The sequence below is a fragment of the Cinclus cinclus genome, chromosome 1 (assembly GCF_963662255.1).
Source record: "Cinclus cinclus chromosome 1, bCinCin1.1, whole genome shotgun sequence".
Classification (NCBI taxonomy): Eukaryota; Metazoa; Chordata; class Aves; order Passeriformes; family Cinclidae; genus Cinclus; species Cinclus cinclus.
Window position 1 is genome coordinate 99,524,375 of NC_085046.1, and position 16,901 is coordinate 99,541,275.

General features: G+C 43.1%; 1 protein-coding gene across 7 annotated transcripts in view; it reads left to right on the forward strand.

Annotated features, from left to right (window-relative positions):
- The first annotated feature begins 8,121 nt into the window (after positions 1 to 8,121).
- PTPN2 (protein tyrosine phosphatase non-receptor type 2) overlaps positions 8,122 to 16,901 on the forward strand; it is a 30,024-nt gene continuing 21,244 nt past the window's right edge. For 4 of the 7 annotated variants that reach the window (XR_009932980.1, XM_062487822.1, XM_062487858.1 and 1 more), the window contains exons 1-3: positions 8,134 to 8,237; positions 9,505 to 9,606; positions 10,768 to 10,858. Coding sequence is in view for 6 of the 7 variants with exons in the window: in XM_062487822.1 (XP_062343806.1) it covers positions 8,169 to 8,237; positions 9,505 to 9,606; positions 10,768 to 10,858 (262 nt within the window). In the remaining variant the exon portion in view is untranslated. Of the gene's footprint in view, positions 8,238 to 8,364; positions 8,418 to 9,504; positions 9,607 to 10,767; positions 10,859 to 16,901 lie in introns of those variants that run through there. The other 3 variants (XM_062487849.1, XM_062487831.1, XM_062487840.1) reach the window with 2 other exon arrangements.

Sequence of the window (16,901 nt, forward strand, 5' to 3'; positions counted from 1 at the left end):
TAATGACGAGAATGGGAGCTAGAAGCTACCTGAGATGTTGAAGTGACCCTGTGGGGATATTTCTTGACGAATACAAGTTTAATAACACACTTAGTTTCTTTATCTCTTTGTAACATCTTTTCCATACTGCAAATCCGTGTTCAAAAGGCAGCCACTAAAGAACTTGCAGAGGTCTGCTTGTGGAGTGGTACCATAAGTTTTTTAAAGGAAAATAGTATCTTCTAGTGGTGTCTCTTTACACACAGTGAGAGAGTAGGAAAAAAAATTAAAAACGTATAAAAATTAAAAGATATAGAGAGTTTCATACACCCATTTTGATACCAGACACATTCTCCACAAGGGCACTTTCCTCCCTGGGTTGTTAATTCCAGTAAGTGGTCATGTCATGACTTGAACTGCTGGAACTGTTCCACTGGCTAAAATAAGATGTTAAAGACCTTGACAGCATTCCAATTGGAAAACGTGTGTTATGGATCCCTCTTTCAGTACATTACATTCAGTTTTTCTTTTCTTTGAGAAAACAAACAAATTGGCTTAGCAGTTACAGCCCATTTGTATACCACAAGGGTATGAATTAGAGGTTTGAAATGTCTGGACCAAAGGAAGCATAGCATACATTCAAAAGCTCTATTAGACTTGTCATGCAAAACAGATTTTTAAGACTCCTTACTTTACTAGATTAATTTCAAAGATATTTTTATAAGAGACATTATCAAATTAAAAAATGAAAGATAAGTTTTACATGCATTACTAATTTGTTTTTGTTAGGAAATCATACTGCCTGAAAAAATAACAATTTCTTCATGGCTCTTTGCCACCTACAGGCAAAAATCTATTTTCCTCCTTGCTTTTTGATTTACTTTGAAGGTAAAAAGAGAGGTGCATTGATTATCGCAGTCCTGCCTTGCCAAGTAATTGCAGCAATGCAAATTTTGCTGTAGTGTTCCATGGCCCTTACAAGATCCAGTGCCTTTCCACAGTGACACAAGTGTGAACACCTTGTTCTCTATAACATACCAAAGGACATCTCAGCAGGCAAAATGAGCCGCACACTCATGGAACTCTGCCATCAAAACAGTGACTCAGGGAATGTGGCTCCTACAGGGCTGCTCATTATCTCAAGAGGACAAGCTTCTACGGGAAATTGTATGAAATTCAATATATTAACGTCAACTTAAAAACGGGTAAAAGATATCACAAATCCTGCACAGACCTACCTCTGCTATCACTGAAAAGACAGAAGTAATTATTGTAATATATGTTAAAGGCTCACCATCACATGGTAAATTTTAGTATCTATGAAGTTGGTAACAATAAGATACTTTAAATCACTATTAGACTGAGTAGTACAAGAAGATCCTTTCCTGTTATTTGCACTTCAGGAAGCATAAATTACAAAGATTAATTACAATCTGAAGACTCTTATTTTGAACTATTGGGTTAAAAAGAAAAAAAAAGAAAGAAAAAAGAGTTCAGAGATTGTTACACCCATTAAAGTAGTCATAATTGCTTTGTTCTGATGCTTGGAAAAGAAAAACCAGAACATAAAACTGAGAATACAAATTTATAATAGAAACTTTTACTATTATTCCTCAGGAGAAAGTCTTCTTCTGCTAAAACAGTATTTTCTTAGCAGAACTTCTAGCAAACAACAGTGGTCTGGTGCATCACAATCTTTCCAGCTGTAATTCAGAAAATTATCTTAATTTTGTAATTTGGAAGATAAGCTTGAATATAGATGTAGATACATATAATCAAGCATAGAAACCACAAAAATACAGCATCTGTGCTAGAAACAAGTTAAAAGATCATGATACTATGACTTCACAATTGTAAGAGAACTTGAATGAAAGACTCACTGGCCAGCATAAAGAGCTGTTCCAGAACTGTTTCCAGAACTGCTACTTAACCATTATGCCATCATGTAAAGCAATGCTTTGAAATAATAGCTGTGAGATTAGAAACAGTCTAAGCAAGGAACAGCCCTATTCAGTCTGTGAGGCAATTTTAAAGTCTAATAAACCCATAATCTTCAAACAAACTTTCAACATGAAAACTCTATGTCAGCTATAGCCAGTTACTCTAGCAGCCATTTCTAGCAAAAATTGATCTTCTGACCAGGACCATGGAATGACACTAAGGCACACTCACTGAATTAGAGTTTCATACTTGCAAATGATTATTTCAATAAATGTCACTGTATCTAGGAGTGAAAAGGAAAGAAGAGACAGAAAGTCAAGTAATGTACACAGACTATCCCCAGCAAGCAAGATCCTCTCTACAAGTGAGAAAAATAATAACTTGGAGTCATCTTTCTCTTGGCAACTGGCTCTTTTCTTCTTCCCGTAGTCGTACCCAACACCCCCTGCATTGACTCATAGGCTTTAGGCTTTGTGGCTGACTGCACACCCCAGCTTAGTTTGCTGGAAGGGCTATTTCACAAAGCCACAGCTGAGCCTAAAGTTGTTCTATCCCTCAGACATCCTGGCTGCCTGCCTTTTCTGCCAGCTGGTGTGTCCATTAACTCGTGACAGCACTTCTGCCAGTTACCCTTTTCTTTTCATACTCCACAGTTATTTTAGCTTCACCATGGGAGCCCATGGCACAAATCTCTAGACTGTGAAACAGTCTGCCTTAATAGTTGTTAATATTTCCTTTCTTCCTTGGCCATGAATTTCTTCTAAATAGAACTCCAGATAACAGTTTGAGCAATCGTATAGCCTGGGCACAGCTGTATTGTCCTTCTCTTCCATGATCCCATCACCTTTACTGCAGAGCTGGTTTTTATCAGGCACTGGACACTAGGATCTCACTGTTGTGGATTTCCAACTGATATGAAAGACCTCTTCAGCTGAAAGCAAATCTGTTTGAGGCCCTTGAACTTGTGCTTTTGTTGCTGCTACATGGATTTGCATTTTGCTACATACATTTTAAAGGGTTTGGTATGGGGAGTTTGAGTGTGTTCTTCCTCCCACCCCTTCTTGGTGTATGCTAGAATACAATTTTGGGCAGGAAGGAAAGCAGTAATAAAGTTGAGGAAAGGTGTTTACATCAACATCCACTTTCAGTAGTGGCAATTTTAATGTTTACTTGAGCAAGGAATACAGCTTCCAAAAGTATGAAATACAAAGAGTCCACTGCAAATGCACACAAAAATTAAAACCTGTTTTATCCTGACCACTGGACCTTTTAATTCAGCTTCTCCTACTCCTTACCAGATACCAGAAGAATGGCCAGCCCTTCTGGGTTTCAAGTCCTATCCAATTCATCAGGGAAGGGAGGATCCTCTTCTCCTTTAGGCCTTGGGCTATAAGACTTAAATCAGGAATTATATGTTCTCCTCCCTTCACATTGTGGCAAGCTTAAGCACATTACAGCTCTCTTCCTTAACAGTTAAAATTGATGTGGAGTGAATTTGTGAATAAAACCACCTCAGGGAAGAATTTGTTCTTCATCTACCAATATCTAAAATGGTTCTCAGAAAAGCAGAACAAACCAGATCATTTCCAATAAATGGTGCTTAAGTAGTTCCAGTGAATGACCTGAAAAAGTACACATGGAGGAACAAACACTTAGTGTGTTCCAGACTGGTACTAAAATAATTGTTCAGCCAAGGTCACTGGACAAAAACATTTAAAATTAACTTAATTGGTCTTCATGGGCACCAAAGTCAAAATTTTGAAATCAATACTGCTGTGGATACCAACTGCTTTGGGGGGATTGTTTTGTCAGCACAGCAATGGGCTTCTCAAATTATCAGAGATTTTAATTTAAAAATCTTGCTTGCTTGTGTTTATACTAAGATAGAAAACACTACAATATACTAGACTTTCCAGCAACTGTCCATCCCTCTTTGCATGTCTCACGCAGTCTCAAGGGCTTAAGACTTTATGTAGTAGTTTATCTGGGTTTGTCTAATACAGCTAATAGAGAATGGTAGTATACTATTGGCAACAGAATAAAGTTTTCTAATGAGTGTACTTGGTTTATGTTGTAAATACAGTTTTCCTTCACAGACCATTAGAAATGTAGTCTTGGGCCTATCCTGGGCTCAGATCCTAAAAGCCAGAGAACTGTTGCTGCGTTTTCAGCATATTTGCACTATAAAAGAAGCAACCCCAAACTAGATGCTAGTCATTTCTTCAGAAATCCCTGGTTTACAAGTTATTGCATTTCTAAGCCAGCTCTAAATCACAATTAATAAACATTTTTAGCTTTCCATGAGATGTCTCTGGGCACTGATCTGCGTTAGAGATTCTAAATGAAGCTGCTACCTTAAAACTCCCTTTCCTAATCACAGAATTACATTGCTGTCCCAGTATGAACTAAATCTCCAAATATCACAAGCACAAGTGAAAAGCACATCATGTTATAAATGCTATAAATACAGATCAGTCAGCAAGCTTATACAGAGAAAAGCCTACCAAAGATTGAAATCAATGAAGAAGGTATCTATTTTAATTTCTTCATTAAAATACATAATTTGGCAGGCAGCTTCTATGTACAAACCTGTACTCAGCTTGTGCAACGTAAGTTTTCTGATGTAAAGAACAATTTTATTTATTTAATTAAAATAAATCTATTTCAAAGGAAAACAAATCATTACCTTGAGGATGGGCACTTGTATTCTTTTCTGTGCTCTTAAATCATAAACACAATTCACAAATGTTTTCTTATTTACTTGTTTCATAACTGATCATACATAGAACACTGATTCACTAGAGAGCACCTGCATAACTACAGACATAACCTGTGCCTCAGTCATGCAGACAGAAAAATCCAAGAAAGCCATTCCCTATACTGATTTCAAAGCTTGAACCCACAGTTCAAGCAAACCTTGTGCAACATTTCCTTCAGTTACTTGGAAAAACTTGTGAACTTGCTGATCCATGCTGTCCCATCTGCTGTGCTTCAAAGGCATGACACAGTCCCACAGTGTCCAGGACACTAGCTTTTCTTCCAGGACTTGGGGGAGCACATGAGCCAGTGGACTTGGAGCATTGTGTGGAAATGCAGCAGCATTCACTGATGGGTACTCAAAATCAAAAGTCTGTTCCAAAAATAATAGTTTTTGTTGTTGTTGTGCTTAAACGTCAGCTGAGGGCCACAGGAGGCAGGGAGCTGCAGCAACAGCACACGGGGAACCACAGAGATAGCACAGCCACACTCAGCATCGTGACATTGGTTATCACAAGGGCTGTAGATCATAGAACCATATGATCTGGAAGGGATCTTAAAGATCCTCTAGTTCCAGCCCCTCTGCACTGGGCAGGGACACACTCCACTAGACCAGGTTGCTCAAAGCTCCATCTAACCTGGCTGTGAACACTTCCAGGGGTGGAGCATCCACAATTTCTCTGTGCAACCTGTTCCAATGTCTCACCACCCTCTCAGCAAAGAACTTCCTCTGAATAAGCAATTTAAACCTACTCTGAATTTAAGGCCATTCACCCTTGTCCTATCGCTACTAGACACTTCTAAAACGTGTCTATCCATCTTTCTTGTAGGCTTCTTTCAGGTTCTGGAAGGCCATGAATAGGTCACCCCTTAGTCTTCTCTTTTCCAGGCTGAACAATCCAAATTTTCCCAGCCTTTCCTCATAAGACAGGGACTGCATTCATCTCATTAACTTGTTGGCCCTTCTCTGGACTCACTCCAACAGGTCCATGTCCTTCCTGTGCTGGGTGACTCCGGAGCTGGATGCAGCACTCCCGGTGGAGCCTCACAAGAGCAGAGCAGAGGGACAGAATCCTAGGTTGGCCTTCTGGGCTGCAAGCTCACACTGCTGGCTCATGTCCTGCCCCTTACCCACCAGCACCTCCAAGTGCTTCTTTGCACGGCTGCTCTCCATCTGTTCAGACCCCGGTCTATATCCATACTGACCACTGGGTCTCGTAAAACCTCATGAGGTTCCCGTGGGTCCCCTTCTCATGGAGCTTGTCCAGGTCCATGCCATCCCTCTGGATGGCATCCTGTCCTTCAGCTGTCAGTCACGGCACAGTTGATACGCCCAGCCCCTGGCGGTGTGTACGTGCCTGGTGTCGGACACTCCGAGGGGCCCAGGGCGGCGGGGGCCGGTGGTGGCCGAGCCGGGAAGCCGAGAGGCGGGGCTGGGGCGCGCTGTAGGGTGGAGGCGCCTCGGGCGGGGGAGAGAGAGCAGATACAAACGTTTCCAGGGAAACCTCCCGGGCCGTGTTGAGGGTGGGGGAGAGCCCGCGGCACGGAAAGGGTGTGCCACGAGTTAAGGTTTGGGACAGGAACCTGCGGGAGAGAAGGCGGCGGCGGGGCTGAGGTCAGGACTGCCGCCGGGGTCAGTGCGGGGAGGCACTGTAACCTCTCACAAGATAAGGAAGATTGGAAAGGATCATCTGATCCAGCCTCCCTGCTCAAGCGGGGTCATCCTAGAACACACTGCACAGAATTATGTCCAAACGGTTCCTGAGTATCTCCAGTCATGGTAACTCCACAACCTCTCAGACTCTCAGGGCGACCCGTTCCAGTCCGCGGGCACCCGCTCAATGAAGAAGTCCTTCCTCACATCCAGGTGGAACTTCTGTGCATCAGTTTATGCCGCGGCCTCTTGTCTTTTGCTTGGCACCACCGAGAAGAGCCTGGCTCCGTCCTCTTGGCGCCCTCTCTTCAGACACCCACACTGATGGATCATAGTTCCCCTTTGTGGCACTAATTCACTCATTTTTAAGGCGCCGGGCGTTACCCAGCGACCTGTGCTGAGCCACGGGGCGTCTCCCGCCTGCCCGGGGGCCACAGGCTGGTGTCCCCCATCAGCCCGGGCAGCGCAGCCCCCTCCGACTCGGCCCGAGCCTTGGCTTTGCCCGGCGTCTCCTTAGGGGAGCCACCCCCTAAGGGACTTTCTGTCCGAGTGAGGCAATCCCTGCGGGACACGGCGTTTCTGCTTTCTGGACGGCGAGCCTCGCCGTGATTTGTCTGTCCGACACGTCCGTGTCTCCGCACTTCTGCTTCCCGGAGCCAGCATCTCCCGGCATGGTACGTCGCCGGGGGTGCGGCGCTGAGCTGGGTTGGGGAGTCGGCTGGAAAACCTCATGCACCCTTCGGGGGCTGTGTCCGCTCAGTGACATGGGCACAGCGATGCAGCACTACAGGCTGAGGGCGGAGTGACTGCAGAATGGCCCAGTGGAAAAGGACCAGTAGTCAACAGCAGCTGAACGCGAGCCACAGAATGTGGAGGTGGCCAAGAAGGTCAATGGCATCATCCTGTTTGCATCAGCAGTAGTGTGGCCAGCAGGACCAGGGGAGGGATTTTCCCCCTGCACGCGCTTTGGTGAGGCTGCACTTCGAATACTGAGCTCGGTTCTGTGCCCCTCAGTTCAGAAGGACGTGGAGATTCTGTAGCGTCTCCCGAGCAGGGCAGTGATGCTGGTGAAGGGTCTGGAGCACACGTCCTGTGAGGAGCAGCTGAGGGAGCTGAGGGTGTTTAGCCTGGAGAAGAGGCGGCTCAGGGATGACCTTATCTCTCTCTACAGCTGCCTGGAAGGAGGCTGTGGGCCGGTGCGGGTCGGGCTCTTGTCCCAGGCAAGCAGGGCAAGAGGACATAACCTCAAACTGCGCCAGGGGAGGTTCAGGTTGGACATTAGGAACAAGATCTTCACAGAAAAGGGCGATTAAATACTGGGACGGACTGCTCAGGGGAGGCGATGGAGGCACCGTGCCTGCGGGTGTTTAAAAAAGGACGTAGCACTTAGTGCCACGGTCTAGTTGACGTGGTTATAAGTTCGGCCACAGATTAGGCTCGATGATCTCGGAGATCTTTTCCAACCGAACCACGTCCGTGATTTTTGTGACAACAGAAGCTTGGTGGCGTTCGGAGACCGATGCCCCTGGCCCTGCCGAGCCCGCGCGACACCTGAGCGCGGCCGCGGCACCGCCCCCCCCCCCCCCCCCGGCCAGTGACGTCACCCCAGGTGCTTCCCGCCTCCTCCCGGGGAGGCGTGATCTCCACGGCCCTCGGTGGGCGGGGCGAGAGCCGCGCATGCGCCTGGCGCCGGCTGCGGGACACCCGGTCGCGAGCGTATGTGCGCGCCCGTCGCTCCCGTGAGGCGGGGGGCTGCGCGCGAGCCATTGCGAGCTCGCCGCTCGGCCTCCTGCGGACAGGCTCGCGCGCCCTGGCGGCCGCTGCGGCCGCCGCCATCATGTCCGCCGCCATCGAGCAGGAGTTCCAGGAGATCGACGCCACGAACGACTGGCAGGCGCGTTATCTGGTGAGCCGCGCGGCGTGGTCGCCTCCAGCTGGAGAGCAACAGGGAGGGGGGGAGGGAGGAAGGCAGGCCGGGTGAAAGACCCGCGAGCCGGCAAGCGGCCGTGCCCGGTGTGCGGCTCCGTCGCCGCCTCAGCAGCGCGGAGAGCGGAAGTCGATGGGCCAACTTGACTTTCGCCCTCAGGTGCGGGCAGCGGAGCTGTGGGAAACGCCGCGCATGTGCACGCGGGCGGACCCGGGAGGGGGGCGGCAGCGCGCAGGCGCGGGGCGGGGCGCGGGCTCGGCGGAGGCTCCCGGTCCGCGCTGGCCCCGGGGCTCAACCGCCGGGCCCGGACCGAGCCGGGGCAGCCGCCGTGGGAATGTCTCGGCTTGCGGGCGGTGTTGGAAGCTGTGCTCGATAGTACGGATTCCGCCAAGGCTTGGGTGCCTCCCCTCTGCCCCCTTCCGCGGCTTCGTGCGGCTCCTCAGGCTCTCGTGCTGTCTCCTCAGCGCTCGTTTCCGCTGCCTTGGGCCCCCTCGGCGTCTGCTGTGGGGGCCTGCGCGAGTGCCACTTAATAAAATACAGTATTTGCAGTTTTATTTTTTATTTAAATGAAATTAAGAAGTTTCAAGAATTCTATGAAACAGACGTTATGTATCAGCTGGTATCACTAGAGCAGTTGTTTAAGCCCGTAATATTTTATGGCACTCTTTCACAAAGGGGGAAAGAGAACCAAACCCCAACTTTTTTATTTTACCGACTTCAAATTATACTTTTTGTATGTTAAATTAGCAATTTATTTGATCTGTATGTGATTCAAATACAGTATCTGTACTGCAGAATTTCAGATGTTGTAGTTTGGATATATCTGTACTGCAAATAAGTACCATCTGGCACCAAGCTTGCCGGAGTTCAGGAAGGGATCGGGCAATGCTTTCAGGCACATGGTGTGGTTCTTTGGGATATTCTGTGCAGGGTCAGTAGTGGGACTTGATGGTCTTTGTGGGACCCTTCCAGGTCAGGGCATGCTGTGATTCTGTGTGATGGCTGGCTGCTATGTGGGAAAACTGATTCTAGAATTAGTCATTAAACTTCCTTTTTAGCAAGCCTACCCTCCTACGCTATCACTGTAGAAGTGTTTCTAGCTATTTTAATATTTCTTTACCAAAGTATGAGTCTGTCTCTGTGCACTGATGGTGCAGGTGCTTTAAGAAACTAAATATGTTCCATCCTCTTACTGAGTAATACAGAATTTATCTTTCATGGGAACCTGGATGTGAATGCCTGTCAGATCTGTTTGTTCTTTGTGCAAGCTCCCAAAGCCCGTCAGCCATGTAAACAAGAGAAGTTCCAGTGTGCTGTATCAGAAATAAAAAACCTAATAGATCAAGAGGTTTGTATACAAATATGGGAAGTATTGGTGCTTGGCAGTTGCTGCTCCACATTGTGACTTATGTTCTTTGCAGATTGGCAGTACATTTTAAAGAAAGGTCATGCAACCAGCGCTAAAAATTGGATCTTTCTTTTGCGTGTTATATTTCTTCTGATGCCCTTTCTGGCTGTGTCCATTGTCTGGGAATAGTCTAGACTGTTTAGGAAGTTTGAAGACAAAGATAGTGGGAACTTTGAGAAGGCCAAAGAATACTCAGTTGTAATATGAAGTTTAAATGCCCTCTGGGACATAATGATCAAATGTAGCAACATAATCTAAAAACAGAAGGAGAATTCATAGTAAAATATTGTTAATTCTGTACTGTGCAGCATTTCTTCTGAGACTGCATCAGTACAGAGATATAAAGACAGTAGAATACATTGAAGGTAGTTTTCAGTTTACTACATAAGCTAATTCTGTATGTCTTAGTGAAGTTGTAGAAAAGGTGCACTCAAGGAAGAAATCAATAAAGCAGAACATTCAGAACATGTGAACCATAGGGTGTTTAAAATAGTGTGAGTCTGATTATCTCACACATTATTAGAAGGTTTGTATTAATGCATGGGGAGAGCAGGCTTTGATTCACTGATATTTGTGACTCTAGAATTCTTCATATTCATTCACGTTTAACTGCAGCTGTATGGGATGAGCTATCAAACAATCAAGAATAATCCTATGGCTTTTAATAGTAGCCATAAAATCATTAATTGGTTCACTTACCTTTGTGGGGTTTTACACTGCCAGTCACTTTAAAGGAGCCGGCAGAATACTGCTGTTGCATCTGAGTCCTTTACAGCTTTGGGAGATAATGTGCAGCTCTGAGGTAAACTGTAAGCATTATAAATATCTGGGGTTAGGGGTTTTTTGCCCTTTGATCCTGATGCATCAGTTGCTTGTCAGATGGTGCTTACATTGGGTAGTTTTAGCCAAGTGTAAGAAGATCTAAACGGTAGCAGTTTGGCCATGAATTAGGTGCGTGTTCTGAGTGCAAATGACACTGGGGTAGTAAAAGTTGGTTTAAAAAATGCTAGTTATTAATAATGTTGCTTAATTAATAGTATGTGTAGAACACTAATCTTAATGTGGTTGCTGGCTATAAGTTATTTATTTTGTCTTTTTAAGGAAATCCGACATAAATCCAGTGATTACCCTCACAGAGTTGCAAAATATCCAGAAAACAGAAATCGGAACAGATACAGAGATGTTAGTCCATGTGAGTATCTTTTCTGCAATCATTGCAGTAAACTTACTAGACCTTCTCTTACCCTGTTGACACTGGAGGTGATAAATCATGGTCGTTGTAAATTTTGCATTTTTTTTATTTCTGTAGGCATGTATTGTGTGATAAATATGGGATTTTTGGTAACATGTACACAAATGTGTATGACAGGAGGGAGAGAAATCTGTGTGTTAAACTCATTGTGCTGAATGGTGAATGAGAGATGGTTGCAAATCATAGGTATTAATGTATAAGTAAATTTTTGTGAGCTGCAGAGTAATGTTTTAGAGATATTTTTTCCACAGGGAAATTATTTGCTTAATACTGCTTTATCTGTCATAAAAAGTGAGTATAGGAGGCTAAGTTAAAATGCCTAGACTGACAGAAATGTTTTGCTTTTGGACTGTGACTCTGTGCATTTTTAAGGTGGTGTGGATAAATGCCACTCAGCTTCTACTGTTGCTTTAAAAATGCTGGAGATTGTGTTGGTTTTGCCGGTATAGTAAATAAGGTATAGAATGCTTTGCACGTCTACTAATTGCCATAAAGTGGTCTTTTTTTACATAACGATCTTATGTCTCGTGGAAAAAAAGCCCTTTTTCTTAGACCAGCTTCTCTGCTAGAGAGATGTTATAGGGTTCTTTTCATTAGGAAAAGATGAAATTGCAAGCCATATTTACTGCAGAAAGATAATGTGAGCTACAGGTAGCTTATACAGCTTTAATTTTTTTTTTGCAGTATATTAAGGTTGGGACAGATAACATGTTTATGTCTTCCTTATGAAGTTTCCCAGAATACTGAAGGGTCCTAAAAACCACCTCGTTACTGGATCTAGAGTTTTTGAAGGGTTGCTGGTATATTGGGGCTTTTTGTTTGAGAGCCTGATCTGAATACCTGTTGTATGATTTGGAGAAGTGCTGAGCTCCTTGTTTCCAGTTGAAAGTTGTGGTGACAGCATGTGCATAGCACTTCTCAAAATGGCACAGAAAGGGTCTTGGATTGAGTCACACCAGTCAGATGCAGCGCTACTCCTTAGGCTGCTGCCAGGATCTCCACTGGCACAGTGAATTCGTACCAAATGGGTCCAGTTTGGCGTGGTGCTGAACCCCGTACTGCATGCTGGTGAAACTGAACTTGGGAATTCAGTGCAGGGACCTCCTTACTGTGTCTGTGTGGCATTCCACTGCAGGAGTGTCCAGCGCTGAGGAAGATAGCTCAGATGAGGCAAGGCTCACTGCCTTTCACCATAGGCCTCTGGTGGACGCGTGTTGGTCTGTGCAGAGGCACATGGGGATCCCAGCTTTGCTGTCCTGTTGCAGCACAGCATTAGCATCTTACCGGTGCTGAAATAGATGTTTTATTCACTTTCTGTTTTGTACCCAAGTTGCAATGGGGGTTGTAAGATGAGAAGGCAGGAAGTCAGATTTGAACCCAGAAGTCCCAGGTTCTAGTCCTGGGTCTAACATCCTATACAGTTTCCATGTCAGAAGCTGTGTCTGTGCATTTATCCACCATTTCTCCCATACATTAATGTAACTTATACAAAGAGAGTGAAAATGTTTCTTTCAAACTGTTTGTGCTTTTTTCTTTTTAAAAGTAGTGTTTCTAAAATAAACAAAAATATACTGTATTATTTAAGTAGTGTCTAATAATGCCTCCAGTAATACCTTATGGACATGACTTGTATTCATCTCCTGCAGTTATTTGGAGCTCAGTATTTTCCTTAATCATGGCATGCCTTTTACAGTCATGAAGAGCATCAGACACCTTTGCCTTAGTCACAGCAAAGCCTGCTTCTGAAATGCTTGTTTAGCCAGTAGAAAAAAATATAAATGATTGTATTAATTCCTGGACCCAGTGGAAAATCAGGGAGACAGATAAAATCTAGTATTGAAGTAGTGGTTGGGCTCAGGAAAAGGCTAGAGCTGTTAAACTCTGACATAAATTATTACATGATGAATGAACTGAATAAGATGGTAAAGGTTATGAAGAATGTGTCAGTTTTTAGCATTTGTGAAATAAAGATGGTTTCAGTTGGTCCACCTAGATAGCTTGCAGAACTGGGCACTAGGAACAAAGCTGTATCAGGAGAACATAGCAAAACATTGTGTTTGAACTAGTTAATTTCTCCTGAATTTTACTTGTATGTTTTCAAATATTACTCATCATTGCTTCAGTAAGAACTGTGAGAGTCAGGTGTAGAAGGTGATCTGGAAGGGAGTGTATGATAAGTAAGATTTCAAGGTAGCAGTGCCTAAATTTCCAAGCAGCTAGGATAAAAGCTGCGTGGTTTGATCACTGTGGTGAATGCACCTAATTGTGGTGCATGTGTGCAAGGATCTGGTGTTGCAGAAATGTGAGGCAACTTGGTCTCACACAGTCCTGACATCTCAGTCCTTTACCTTGCAAATTCTGCTGCTTTTTAACAGTGTTTAGGTGAAAAACAGGTGATACTAATATTCTCAAGTAGTCAAAGGCCTTCTAAGATCTGGCTACTTAATCATACTGTAAGACATAATTTAAATAAAGATGTTTAGTTCTCCAAAGGTAATGAAAAACGGTTTGTTAACTGTGGTAGTTGCCAAGCCAGTCTAAAATCTGAGGTGGTGTGTCTGCAAGAGGAAATGCAAAGATTGTTCAGTTTTATGGCAAATAGGTCAATTAAGAGTTGGGGAAAAAAATACTTTAGGTTGGTTTGCCCCATTTCAACTGTGATACTTGGGACAGGTACACTGAAACAAACTTGTGTCTGTTACATGCATTTCTAGGTAAAAATTAATTTCTGTTTACTGAGAAAGGCTAATCATCTCTGTCCATTACAGTTGAATTTCAGAGTGTTTCCAGTTTCATAAGTATTTTTGTTAGTGTCCGTTTTTGTTGGCTAAAGATCTCTAGCATATATGTATAAGTTTGGTTTGGTAAAAGCCCTCAAGAATTACTACCTAGCTGAAAAAAACAGTCTTATAGTTTGATATTAGTCTAGAATAGGCAGAGGAGTATTTTGGCTTCATAGTACTGAAACAGGAAGTTAATCTGAAATAGGTTTGGTTTGACAACCAGTCATTTCCGGACAGATTAAACCATTTCTCAGAAAATTTTCTTAACAGTGGAAAGTAGCTTGTGAGGTTGTTGTTCCTTATTAATAATTTTAATGAAACTCCAAAGATTTCTGTAATTAACTTCCCTTCTAAATCTTATCCTTAGTTGTTATCAGAGGAGTCTAATGTCTCAGATTGACTCTAAACACCTTTAGATCCGAGTTCTCAGATTTACAGGCAAGGAAGAAATCCCCTCAGCAAAATTGGCAGGATTTTTTTTTTTTTTGCCTTTTGCTTTTGAAGGGTAGATGGGAGTTTATGCAATTTTCTCTTCAGCCTTCCTTTGTAATATGGTGTATGGCTCAAGAACCTGGTTCATCTGAACATTTTTGCTGAGAGATTATGTTGCTTTTGGAAGGTCTTGCAAGGTAGTGATTTCTCATGTTTTCTTGCTGTGGCCTTGACTGGATTTTGTGTCAGATCTTTCAGCCATAGGCTTACAGTTGGCATGGAGTACAGGAGAGGAACATGAAGAGTATTGTGCTTTACAGGGAACAGTTGGAGCCCATCTGAATGGTTTTACACATGGTGCTGATTGATTATCATTGCAGGAATGTTCCCTTTCTGTCCTGTGTTTCAAGTATACGTGCTGAGAGCAGGGAGATGCTCAGACCAAAATATAAGCCTGTTGCATTTCTTGTCCATATTAGAAGCTGACATTGATTTTATGACATAATCTAACAATTCTCTAAAACATCATACTATGTGAAATGTTGTAAAATAAAGTCAACGTGCCGTGGAGTTTGGAGATACTTCTTTGGGGTTGGGAAGGAGAGGAGTTTCATAGCACATGCTGATCTAAACTTAAATGTGCCTTAAGAATTTTTCCCATAGTCCTGTTTACAAGTGTAGGATGCTGTGCAGTAGTGACATGTATATTTCGGTATGATTCTATTTCAGTGGTGAGCTAGACCATGACTGATAGGATGGCATTCACTGTGTACAGCCGGTAACAGGGTAGTAAGGAAAAGTCATTTTGCCTTTCCTTTGCCTTAGGCTACCTCTGAAATTTGAGACTGTAAGGCTAGTGACAGATTATTGCGATTTGAATAATTTAGCAGCTCAGATAGGCTAGATTTAGATTTGTGAAATGGAAAGGATTTGTTGGTAGGCAGGAAAGGTCATGCAGGGTCACTGGGATGGCTTGTGGCTGCATGTTTTATTTATGACTTTCTTTAATCCACTAAGTAGCATTTCTCCTTCCTCTGTTGTTAATAGATCTATATTTGGAGGACCAGAAACATATCTTGGATAAAGATAATTTTTAAGTTATACAGTGTTCTAGAAACACAGTTGTTTTATAATGAAATCCTTTTCTTAACCAACTGCAAGAACAGTGTGGTGTAAAATACCAAACATTTTGTATCCCGGTTTTAACTGGATCTGTCATTTTCTGTTAAGCATGGGGTGAGCAGATTAATGAGCTTTGTGAAGTCTTAGTATTATTTGATTCATGGGAAGTATTGCCAGTGGGACAGGGTTTCACTGGAAATGGGTAATCAGAATTTGCTTATCTCAGACAGGGACGTTCTGGGAGAGTTTTTTTTTCTCAGTGCAGGAGCCAGAACGAGAATAATTTTTAAGGTTTCCACTTCCTTTTCAGGCTGCATATTTTGTTGAAATAGGGGAATTAGCACTTCAGAACATGAGCACTGCATTTTAGCTGCTGTGGGTGTGGCAACACATAAGATAAATCTTATCTGAAAGATAGGTTTATCATTCATATAAATCTAAGTACTTTGTAACTGGAAATTATATACATACGGGAAATACATTACAACTAACTCAGTGTCAAAAGTTGGCTTGCTTCACTTAATTCAGAAGCACAAGCCAGGGTTTGAATGAGGTTTCTAGGTCATTGTGTCCTTTAAGAACCTCATCCCTTGAAGGAAGGGAAATCAGTATATTCCAGTGGGTGTTTTTTTGTCCTGTGGACTGTCTGCCAGGGTACTTGCAAGATCTTCTCTGTTTTAGTTGGGGAGGAAGAGGGAGGCTGGCTGTGCATAGAATTAGTTATTAAAGGGATTTGAATAAAAACATTTTGCAGAACTTTGTCATGCTTACAAAGCAGAATTTATAAGAAGGGAAAAAATGAATCTGAGAATGTAAGGATTAAAGTAGGAAACCTCCTTAGAGGCCGCAGTTCTTTGCCCCTGGCAGCAGTACAGCAGCTGCCACTGGGTGATTAAACTGTTAACAGTGCTTGCTTGCGTCACCTTTCCGAGAACACTGGTACCGGTATGTGTGATTTACTATAACAAGATCTTAAGTTTTTCCTGTTGGCAAATGACATGTAATATTTACAGAGGTCTTGGTTTCTTTCCAGTAGAAACATTTCAGATAAAGTGATACATGAAAGGAAAAACTAATGCTTTCCTATCCCGGCAAAATAATACAAAGAGATATATTTTGCTTTAAAATGCACATGTGTCTTAATTTTGCTGTGTCTTGGCTTTGATAATACATTTTTTTTCTTCACACGGGTATCATAAATCTTTTAAGACTCCTGAAAGTTAAGATGGTGTTGCCTTACAGCCGGAATTCTAATGAAAACAGCTTAACCCAGTGTATTTCTCATGCTTTTATATAAAAAAAAAAAAATCAGCATTTTTCTGTTCTCTGCAAGTTCGTATGTGACTGAATATAAAAGCTAGGAGCTAAGGGAGGTAGGGCAACAACCCTAAATTTGAGTGATTCAGCAGCAGCAAAACATTTCTACTTTACTGTTGACTTCTTTACTTGAATCCAACAAAACAAAATTACCTTTGGCTGTTGCCAGTTGCAGATAGATGAGGGAGAATGTAAAGGCAGATCAAGACCGAGTAAATGTACTTTTCTTAGGTTTCCAAATACATTGAAAGTATTCATGTTAAATCATACAAGCAGTCTCTAGAACAAGAGTCTAATTCAGTAACTGTTTTTTAATTACCACTAGCTTT